The 12,050-nt window shown below is 39.9% G+C and overlaps 2 protein-coding genes across 2 annotated transcripts in view; one reads left to right on the top strand and one right to left on the bottom strand.

The window, feature by feature from the left end:
* Window positions 1–12,050, top strand: part of Fbxl7 (F-box and leucine rich repeat protein 7) — a 343,239-nt gene that overhangs the window by 58,605 nt on the left and 272,584 nt on the right. The gene's annotated exons all lie outside the window — the stretch shown is intronic.
* Window positions 9,343–9,735, bottom strand: LOC130887297 (60S ribosomal protein L31-like). The gene has a single exon (XM_057789655.1). The coding sequence runs from the start codon at window positions 9,718–9,720 to the stop codon at window positions 9,343–9,345; it is 378 nt and encodes a 125-aa protein (XP_057645638.1). The 5' UTR covers window positions 9,721–9,735.

Below are 12,050 nucleotides of genomic sequence, written 5' to 3' on the forward strand. Positions count from 1 at the left end.
TAGTCAGGGTTCTCCAGAGAAATAGAACCAACAGGATTTTTTTTTTTTGTAGAGTCACACAAAGAAATTTATTATAAGAAATTGGCTCACATAATTATGGAAGTTGACAAGTCTCTAGGTCTGGAGCTGGCAAACTGGAGACCCAGGAGAGCCAAAGTTTTAGTTCCAGTACGAAGGCTGGCAGCCTCAAGACCTCACATTTTCAGTTCAAACTCAAGGGCATGAAAGAGCTGATATCCAACTCCAGTCACTTGGGCAGAAGGAAATTCATCTCATTAATAGGAGGCTCACTGTTTTTGTTCTACTACACTCGAACTGCCTGGATGAGGCTCAACCACATCACGAAGGACAATTGTCTTTATATACTCTATAAGTTGAAATGCTAGTTTACCCAGATATAGCCAGTCTCTAGGTCCCCCCAAATCCATGTTACCATTATAAAGACTGGCCCTTTCTTCAGGCAGTTTGATGTTATGTTAATTTAATAAACAATAGTGTTATCTCTCCCTTAACTCCCTCCCTAGGACATTTGACTTTCCCAGCCACCTCTTTGTAAAACCAGACTGCAGCAGCAGGAATGGATTTGCCCTGTGGAGCAGGCCTCAGATCCAGTCAGGGAGCATTGGTGACCTCTTACCAGTGGTGCTGCTAGTCTTCAAGTGAGCACATCTTCCCTGGCAGATTGGCATTGAATTTCATAGGGCTCACAGTTGAATAAGACCCTTGATGCTGTTTTCTCCCAGAAACACACATAGCGCTTTCTGGGACTATGAAACCTGGGCAGTGGGAGAAGGTTTCTGACTCAGGTCCAGTTTGGTGTCTCTGTATCTTTTAACAAGAAATGGGGGTATCTTCAACATCAGGGTGTCATCATCCAGTTCAGGTGGGCGGCCAAAAGGAATAGCAACAGCCTGTATTGTTATGGGGCCTCTGAGACCTTCCTGACCAACAAATACCTGGTACTGGGATTTTTATTTTGTAATCTAGTGGCTTCCAGAAGCAGCTTACCCAATCACTTGGGTTGATCTCTCTCTCTCTCTCTCTCTCTCTCTCTCTCTCTCTCTCTCTCTCTCTCTCTCTCTCTCCTTGTACTTTTAATTGTGGTGTAAGACTGTAGTAGGCTTCCATATGGCTTTTTCATGTACCCTGAGTTCTGGGTAACCCTTACCTTTGCCTCCTCACCTTCCCTCGACTCTGTTTAGAAATTTCTATCCCCATCATCTGCCCCCTTCTGTTCATGTTATCTACTATGTTCTGCTCTTCTCACTCCCTTAAGCATCCTCCCAAATGTCCTTCTAACAAATTTCCTAGCTTCCATATGTACCCCAACTTACACACACACACACACACACACACACACACACACACACACACACACACACACCTAAATATTTGAATAACACCTTCAACAAATGGTGCTGGAAATCAGGGAGTGAGACAATTAGAAGAATGAAACCAGATCATTCTTTCATTCTTTTTTTAAAAAAACATTTTACTTTAGTCTGTTAATTCTTTTAGATACATTTTAACTAAAATGTAGTTACAATACTTCCTCTCTTCCTTTTCCTTCCTCCAGCCCTTCCCATGTTGACTTTTTCTAGGCTTTTTCAAGCACCCTTCCTTGCAAACCTCCCGTACCCCTACTCAGAAAATGACAGCGCAGCGTGAGTTCTGGGGTTAGTGCTGAAAGATCAGAGAAGTAAAGGAGCCATTAGAGAGACTATTTTCCTGTACCAAATCCTTATACTGAAAGAGTCAAGGTCCTGACTCCATGAATTTCCGACTTAATAGGATTTCTTGTCTCTAAGATTCCTCAAACTGAATGTCTTGATCTCCTGTCTCTCCAGCCTTATATTCCTCTCTCCACCTAGTCATATGCCATCCTGTCTCCACAGTGTTGGGATTAAACATGTGAGCCAGCACCCACTGGCTCTGTTTCTCTTTGAGACTGGATCAATCAGTGTTGCCTAGGGTGTCCTTGAACTCACAGAGATCCATCTGCTTCTTGCTCCATCTGCTGGGATTAAAGATGTGTGCCACCACTGCCTGACCTCTATGGCTAACTAGTGGCTTTCTCTACATTCTGATCCTTGGTCAAGTTTATATGTTATAGCACAAACAAAATATCACCACATGACAGCCTCTTTTTCATTGGCATCTCTCTCTCTCTTTCTCTCTCTCACACACGCACACACACCTGCATATGCACACACACTCACACATACATATATAAGCATAAATATATAAATAACACTTGTTCAGTCCATTTTTGTTGTTTGTGTGTGTATAGCTTCACAACTGACAACTTTGTGTTGTATAACTGACTAGGGGACTCACCCTTGGGATAGGCTAATTCTCTGTCTCTCAGCAGTCATTAGTTGCCTGTACTTCTTTGTCTAGGGGTGGAACCCTGTGAGAAAATTTACCTTCTGTGTTAGCACATCTACTGATGCTGTCATTATTCAGGTATTGATGCGACCATTTCTAAGAGAGTCGGTCTGAGAAAAACTTCCTGGTTTTCCGGTTTTTGCAATCCCTCGCTCCCATTTCTATGGCATTCTCCAAACTATAGATTCAGGAGCTGTGCTATATATGTATCTATTGGAGCTGGACAAACCACAATCCATTGATTTCTGCATTATGTCCAGCTGTGGTTTTCTGTAATAGTCTCCATCAGCTGTTAAAAAGAAGCTTATTTTATGACAGATGATACACTTATCTGTGGATATAAGGATAAGATTTAGTATGCACGGGGCTGGAGAGATGGTTCAGAGGCTAAGAGCATTGCCTGCTCTTCCAAAGGTCCTGAGTTCAATTCCCTGCAACCACATGGTGGCTCACAGCCATCTGTAATGGGGTCTGGTGCCCTCTTCTGGCCTGCAGGCATACACACAGACAGAATATTATATACATAATAGATAAATAAATAAATAAAAAGATTTAGTATGCACTCAGGAATTATTCTGGTATAACAGAATGATGGTATGAGATTCTCTCCTGAGCTCTATGGCCTCCCTACTCCCCAGTGGCCTTAAGGGGGCCTATAGTCTAATTAGATAGCTCTTGCTTGCCATCAACATGTGAATGCCATTGGATTGCACCTTTATGGCTCTCTTATCATGCTTGTCATTGTTGGGTGGGGCTATTAATTGCCTTCCTCTCTTGGCACCTTGCTTTCTAGTGTTTTCTAGTATTATAGAAGCCATATTGCAGGAAAAGGTCTCTCTATTTAGATACAGTTTGAATCACCTGAGTCTTGTGAGCTAAGTGTGCAGTGTCTTTAGCAGTAGGATTTACCATCAAACTTTTGAGAAACCACCAAGGGTGACAGCAATACCCTGTATTGTTTCTGGAGTCAAGTCACTTGTACTAGTCTGACAAAGCACTTGAAAGAAGGTTGGTGGGAATGCAGAATCTATACGCCTCCTGGACATCATTATGGAGAATCATCAAACAGTAAAAATAAAGCTACCATGTCATCCAGCTATACTTCATTTTGGCATCTGCCCAAAGGGCTCAACATCTTACTCCAAATACTTGTTTAGGAATGTTCGTTACCACCCTTTTCACAATAGCTAGGAAATGGAAGCAACCTAACCAGCCTTCAACACATGAATGCATGATGAAAATGTGAATATATGTATGTGTATACATAAATACATATGTATATGTATGTGTATATATATATATATTTACTATTCTGCTGTAAAGACAAATCATGAACTTTGGAGGTAAATGGATATTCTAGAAAAGACTATATTCAGTCGGCTATAGCAAGGAAAACTGTCAATCTATTAACGAGCAAGCCCCTAGAAGGGAAGAAAATCTTTTTCAGCTATATACATCTGGAAGAGGATTAGTGTCTACAATGTACAAAGAACTATAAAAAAAGAAAAGAAAAACAAACATCAAGAAACAGAAAATTCCACTACAAATGCACTGTGGAACTGAAGGGAGAACTCCTAAATGAAGTCAGACAACTCATTAGGAAATCTTTTTATTAAACGTTTTCAGCATCCTTAGCTATTGGAGAAATATAGTTGTTTAAAATGACTTTAAGATTATATATCAATCAATAAGAATGGCCATTAAGAATACAGATGACAATGAATGCTGGTGTATATGGGGAAAGGAAACCCTTATCCACTGTTGAAGGAAGTGAAAACTTGTGGACCTACTTTGAACAATCATCTGGAGTTGTTGTTGTTTCTATAGTTGCTTTTATAATTTAGCAATATAGCTACGACATAGCCAAGAGATATCATTCCGAAGCATATACCCTAAGGACTCCATATCCCACTAGGAAGATATTTGTATTTCACGTACATCACTGTTATAGACACATTAGCTGTGAAATGGAGTCAACTTAGATGCCCATAAACTGATGGATGATGAAAATGTGGTTCTTTTACACAGTAGGATTTTATTAAGTTATCAGTATGAAATTTGCAGATAAATGGAATTGGAAAAAGTGAGATAACACAGGCCCACCAAGACAATTGTCACATGTTCTCTGTAGTGTATGGACCCAATCTCCATAAATATTTCATGGTTTGGAACAGTAGTATGAGGTACACACTCATCTGTGTGTCAACTGAAAATTTGCACAGGAATTTGACCTAATTGGGCAGGGCTTTCTGGGACTGTTCCAATTCCTTTTATGGGATCCTTTGTGATAAAAGTGACTCCCACTTTCGAGGTAAATGAACTGGCCTCTCATTTTATTTAGAGAAGTGGCTTAGGAATACCAAGCAAAGACTGAATAGTTTCTCCTAAGGCTATCCGTAGGAACTTAGGTTTGGTTGAATCTCATGTGCACTGCTCTGAGCTGGTGTGCTAACAGAGCTGTGACTCAGAGCAAATGTTTTGGGTTGGAAAGTCCTATTTTTTTTTTTAAATGGGAACATGAATTTTGGGAACTAGATGCTAGTATGACTCCTTTATGTGTGTGTTTTTTTTTTTTTTTTCAAGATAGGGTTTCTGTGTGTAATCCTGGCTGTCCTGGTACTCACTTCATACACCAATACACCAGGCTGGCCTTGAACTCAGAGATCTTCCTTCCTCTGCCTCTCCAGGGCTGAGATTAAGGGTGTGTGCCAGCACACATGACTTTTTTTTTTTTCTGTGTACCACATACATGCCTGGTGCCACTGAAGGTCAGAAGAGGGCGTTGTATCTCCTGGAGTTAACAGTTGTGAGCCACCATGTGAGTGTGAAGAATTGAACCCAGGTCCTCTACAAGAACAACAAGTGCTCTTCAGCTCTGAGCCATCTTTCCAGCCGTATTGTAAGTTTTATAAAGTATAGTAAAGGTTCAAGAAACTTGTTAGAGATGACTATTATATGCTTTTGTTAAAGTAAGAGGCCACTTTCCTATAGTCTCCAGAGAGGATCAGGTAGCATAAGCATCTTAGTTTAGATCTTGTGAAATGCAAGGTGCTGTGTTTTATTTTCTTTCTTAACTTCTCTGGTGCCTTGGTATTCTCCTGGCTCCTTGTGGATCATTATATTGTAGCTACACATGTAGGAAAGTTCTCATTGATTTTACCCCCAAATCATTTGTTTCCCCAGAGTTAGACAGTGGGGGTACATAGCCTCTGTGCAGTATATAATCTGGGAGAATAATGATTTTTATCTAAGGATAGCATCTATTGATGAACTGCCTTCTAGGATATTTCTACACTCAAAACATGTGCCAGTAGTCCTGGCAGGACACCAACACACTTAATTTTGACTGCTCCAGCAGCTCATCTGCTTCATTTAGGGGCATACTTTCCTACAGACCAGGAGATGTTTTTAGATGGAGTTCATTTATATTTGGGCAAGCCACCTAATTTTCCTGGCTTCAGTTTCTCGGTATGTTAAGATGAATGAGTTTAATTCAATACTCACCAACTTCCCTTCCAATCAAGGTTTATGATTTTGTGGATTATTAATGACTCTTCTACATTTCTATTTATTAATAAAATTTAATACTATAAAGTGGATTTGTCTGTCCTGACCGTATAGTGGAATATTGAATTTTTTTTGAAGATTTGCATTTCCTTGTCTTTATTCTCCTTTACAGATAAATGGTGTGTTGGCCTGCCTTTGTAATTAGAAGGCATGGACATCGTGCAGGCCAGCATGCATTGTCTGTTCCTTTAAGGGACCCAGATGGTTTCATGAGAGCCTTTTGCCTGTCCCTTAAGCCTCTATGGTGTTGTCACTGAAACCATTCTCTTCTGCTGAGCATTTGGTGTCTCGGTCCAGACAAACGAGGTGGCAGATCTGCAGCTGTATAGCTCCACTCCTGGTACCAACCTCAACTACCACCTTCTATAGCATCACTGTTTAGCTAACTCAAAAAATGCCACCCAGTGTCATTGTCTACTGCTCCCCGAAACATATGGGCCCAGAATTGAGTTACCAATTGCCCCGAATCTGACTAACTCTGTAGGTTCATTCCTTTTGAGCTTCTGATTTGTAGTTGTGCTTTCGGTTTTGTGAAATACAATTTTAAAATGTTTAGTCTTAACAACCTCAATGTCTATTTTTCACACTCAGATTCAAATCACCAAATAGACTTGAAATGATAAAAATCTAACTAAGACTTTGATTCTGCCACTTAAGTCAAGGACCTTTATTTATTTGTTTGTCTTTCTAAACAATGCTGAGTAGAAGTCCTGAACTTAGCCATCCTTTCCTTAATAATAGTTACAATGGAAGCAACTTTTTTTTCCTAAGGAGGAAGCCTCTAAGACCTTCAGCTGATAACCTCTTCATCTACAGATTTTTGGAAAACAAAATAGTGTAGAAAGCCAGAGCTTGAGAGTATTTGATTTCAAATACAGTTTTAGAGTTGGGCTCGAGAATGAGGTTTGAATCGAATTGTTCTCCCCACCTCATGTGTTGCAAATGGAATGATTTGACCAGGTTACACATAAGTGTCTTCAGCAAAAGTATTCTTCCTATGACTTTAGATCTGTAGGAGCTGATGTCTAGCAGATGATACTCTGGTGAAGGTGATGTGCATGGGTGTGCAATTATTCTGGGGTCATCTCCATGCCATTGGGTTGAGTGCTCCAAGCCTTCTGTGTGAGATCATTCTTCCACTTGTAGATTTGTGCTCACTCCTATTACAAATGGATGAGCACCGTGGTAGCTATACAAGTGCCCAAAACAGAAGTTAAGTTAATATCATGTGGGATAGAGAGGATAAGACCACAGCAAGCCAACCCACTGCACTCTCTTGCCCCAGTATAATCATATTTCTGTAACTCGAATTCTGTGTAAAATATCCAGCTTTTGCATATTTACCCTTTTTTATTTGTATATATGTATATGATATGCATACATGTGTGTTCACATGTAGGTGGACACATATGTTTTGGTGCATGTAGAGGGGCTTGCCTGTAGAGATCAGAGGTTGACATTAAGGACTTTCAACTGCTTTCCACTTTATTTAGTGAGGCGGGGTCTTTTGCTGCACACAGAGCTCTTCTACTCAGATAGTCTGGCTCTGCCATTTAAATAATTGTTTAAAAGCAACTCCCTGAGCTACTGCAAAATTATCTATCATGTTTTATTTTCTTTTGGCTTGGATAATAGAGGCATGGATGGCATCTGGATGTCTTAAGTAATGTCTATTTAAATAAATTTGGCATAATCCCTTAGTCATGATGAAAGTAATTTTACTCGTTTGTTTATGTTGCTGTTTATTTTTAAAAGCTTTAATGACAATGCTTACTTAGCAATAAGGAAGACCACAGAGGTAAAATGTAAATGTTTGGTGATTGGAGAGTCTCTTGGTGCCTTCAGATAAGACATGCAAAAATGCCAAACTGGCGTTGAGAAGAGTTTCAGCAGATGTGCCAACAGTGGCCCCCATAGTGGTGGCTTGAAGTAGTTTACTGAAATATGAAGCACAGATGACAGCAAGATGTTTAATCATCAATGTTGTCTTTGACACTGCAAAAACAAATTATATTTAAGTTGTCGATGCTCAAAGGGCAGCTGAGTCACGGCGATGTAGGAATCTGGGGCTCTTGCTCTAGATATGGGCCTTGAGGAAGTCAGATTGTTCCCCCTCTTGCTGGTTGTATATTGCTATATATTGGTTCGTAAGGCTGGTGGTTTAAAAGTGCTCTATGTGGAAGTCCTGGAGACTGACACAATAATTCACCTTCTCCCTTGATGCCCATCACAAAATAGTGTGAGCTAAATTATATCCTATCCACTTTAGTGCACTCCCGTGTCCAGTCCCAGCATTTTTGGTATTTCCTAGCATTAAAAGACAACCTTTTCTTGATTAGCAGTAACTCAGATTTACCCTTGTGTGCATAGATTTTTTTTTCTTTCTTTGGCAAGGATGAGGAAGAAATGCAGAGAATCCATCTTCTGGGTCCAGAGAAGACCCCCTGAAGTCCAAATTCATGGGGAAAACTCAATCTTCTTTTCCTCAAGCCTGGGCACACACCTCTGTAATCTCACTTTGGTGCTTAGAGAAGATGTTTGTCTTCAGTAATTGATTGTGCAATCTCCAAAGAGAGACAGCTCAATGTTATTTGTTTTTAATTCTAAGGCTCAGCGAGCAATACAGCAGCTCAATAAATGTTTGCTCGATTGCATGGAGTGTCTCTGAGTCTTTCATGTGTTGGAGTCTCTGGAGAATATAAAATGAAAATATAGGATAGATTCATGTCCTTACAGGACATGAGTTTTCCATGATGCTCTAACTGGAGAGGCATTGGGAGCAGGCAGTGAGGAGAATTGTGTTTCAGAGAAGAGCTCTAATATCACAAATTAGATGGGGAAACTGTATAGTAGGAGGGCTGCTTGTTTGTTCCCAGCTGCCCAGAACTGAAATAATCATACAGAAGCCATATTATTTGCAATATTGTTTGACCAATAGCTTAAGCATACTTCTGACTAACTCATATCTTAAATTAACCCATCTCCATTAATCTGTGTATCACCATGAGGCTGTGACTTACCAGGTAAAGTTCTAGCGTTTCCAGTGGGGCTACATGGCTTCTTACAGACTCCGCCTTCTTTCTCCCAGCATTCAGTTTAGTTTTCCTCACCTACCTCTATTCTGCCTTTTGCAGGCCCAAGACAGTCCTTTATTAACCATTGTTATTCGCATACAGAGGGGAATTCCACATCAAAGCTGTTTCAGAAAAGGAAGCCTTATTTATTTGTCTATGAGGATTCCATGCACGAGTGCTGTATTTATAGTGAAATGATAGCTTTAATTATGTCAGTGGAAAGGACAACTGTAAAAGGACGTTAGTTAAGGTGATTTTGGCTAAGGAGAGTTTTTTTTTTTCAGTTCTCCAACTTTATTTGAGATTCAGTAGGTTACTTCTCATCCACATTGACTGTCTGTAGATTTTTAAATGTGGAAACAGGCACGTAAGTTACCAGTGTGTAGAGTTTGTTTGGTGAGTCCTCATCCTCATTACGTTTTCTGGACAAACGTACCCGGATACGGTATTGAACATTCTTTATTCCTTTGGTCCAGACGGCTTTATTGAGCCTGGTATCAATCCGCACATCTGGAGTCCCCATCTCCTTCATGGCAAATTTCCGGATTTCTTTGAGTGCCCTAGGAGCACGCTTCTTGAAGCCCACGCCATGGATGCGCTTGTGAATGTTGATGGTGCATTCTTGGGTCACCACCTCGTTGATGGCAGAACGGCCCTTTTTCTTCTCGCCACCCTTCTTTTCAGGAGCCATTCTACAGGGCCCAAGCTGGAAAGGACGGGCGCGAGGGATTGTGGGAAGGAAAGCCTAAGGAGAGTTTTATCAAGGACATTTCTTAGTGCTGCAAAGGGGACCTGAAAAGCACTGTCACTCTCATATCCTAGAGCATTGTTTGTTTCTGTTTTGGTCTTCCCGCCGACCCCTGTCCCACACACAAATGATTTTGTACAGTGAATTCTGTCCAAGAAAAATCAGGCGGTGTCTTTTGTTCAGTGATCCCTTGCTTTCTACTTCAGGTAACCAGCTTAATCTAGTCAGTAATAGAGAGTAATTGTAAGCTTTGGGTCTGTATAAGCCACGAGGTACAGTACAGATTAATAGTTGGGCCTGTGGTCCTCGATGTACATTGTCAGAGGCCAGCTTCATTGCACTTTCCAGGGTAGGAGCTTGAGGATTAGAATTATTGGTCAAAGGAACAGAGATATAGGAAAAATAAGAGGCACAAACACAGAACAGCATTGGGAGGGACATTCAGTCAATACTAAATCTGCCTTGTTTATTTTCCACATGCTTGAATACTTTACTCCAAAAGGGGAGTATGAGGGCAACAGACTTCATTAACATGATATGAAGAATAGACGTTAATTTTCCTACTTTTGGTTCAGTTGGAGTCGATCCACCCCTACACCCCAAATGCTAATTAACCACACCCTAGGTCAGCATCTCTCATTTGTAGCCACACCTGTTGTCAAGAACTTTGAGAGAGCAAAATTAAGCTCAAACTCTCTGACCTCCAGTCAAGATAGAACAGGGCCACAAGTCTGGGCCCTCACAGTATAACCTCATAAATGTAGGTCGGTATTAACAAATGTCTCTGCCACTCTCCCAAGTTGTCCCTCCGTGACCACTGAAATGTCACACAGGAAAAAATGGGACCATACACACATATAACATTGACCTGTGGACCCAAGTGTTGATCCTACATTGGACGTCTTGGTCATCATTTCCTGACTTCTGGAAAATTTTAAGACTTCTAACTGAAATTTATTTTCCCAGAAATCCATTGGTAGCTTTTATTGTCTGTATCTGTCATTACTATTTTTTAAATGACAATTATTTGGCAACTTTCCTAGATAGAGTAATCCTATAATATATATCGTTAAAAATTTAGAGAGCTTTTGCAAACATATAAGCTGTGCAATCAATAAAATGGATCATAACGGAATAGATTTTCTTTTTGATAACATTAAATGAGTCTGTTCTACAAATACATGGAGATTAAATATACTATGACAACAGAAGTACTTATTGAGCAAGAACTTCCTGGGCTCCATAAAATAATTCAGGTTCAACTCAGTATTTACCAGTAAATGATAAAGATCCTTTTCATGGTGGAACAAATTTAAATCTTAGCTTCCTTTGTATATATGCATCATTGTTTTATATAGAAATATATTCTAAGCACTGTGGTTTTTAAAGAATACCATCAGCGCTATTAAAAAACATGGTTGACTTAAGGTGACCTCAGCACATCCAATAAGGAATTAGGCAGTTAGTGAAACCAGTATGAAGAAAACGGTCAGATGTAGGTAGAGAATTTCCAGACTAAACACACAGAGATGTATATTAAATAGGCAGTTCTGATGTCACTCGTAGTAAAGAAAAAAAATAGTACAAGACTCCAGGGTCTATTGTCCTTACACTTCAGGTTATGTGACACAGTGTGTATATGGAGAATTCTGAAGTAGCCATCAGGAGTGCTCCTGAGAGGCCAAAGGAATCCAGGACCACAGTTAGACTGTAAGGATATAGAAATGACTTTAGGTTTTATGCCTTCACATTTCCCATAAACTTTTAATGGATTTGGGAAGTTTATTGTTATTTTCAAGTTTAGCTTTATTCTTCTCAGAAACCTTGAGTGGTATGCTCATCCTCCAATATCTTGTTCTTACACATGGCCTTCCTTAGATCCTGTGAATGGATGTTTTTTATAAGTTCTTGGTTTCTACAATGGCAATTCTTCTGTTATTATTTATATATTCAGAAATTGCATTGTTTCATAGCTCTGTTTACAAAGTCCCTACAACCTTTCTGATTTAGTTAGAAGGCTTTTAGAGAATGTCCAGATACTCAAATACTTATGCAGTTCATCGGGGTATGAGCATGGTCGTGATGTGAGAAAGCACCTCAGATTTTTTTGACTCAATCAACTCTTTAAAGGACTAGTCTATATGTTGTTGTTGGGTCCCCAAAATGATGACATCTATTTTTCTTTTGTCTTCGTTTTCCACACCCTGAATCATGGCAACCTTTTAATGTAGCTATGATGAATACATTATTAATTTATGTTTCTAAAATCTCCC

This window comes from Chionomys nivalis, chromosome 15 (assembly GCF_950005125.1).
Source record: "Chionomys nivalis chromosome 15, mChiNiv1.1, whole genome shotgun sequence".
Taxonomy (NCBI): Eukaryota; Metazoa; Chordata; class Mammalia; order Rodentia; family Cricetidae; genus Chionomys; species Chionomys nivalis.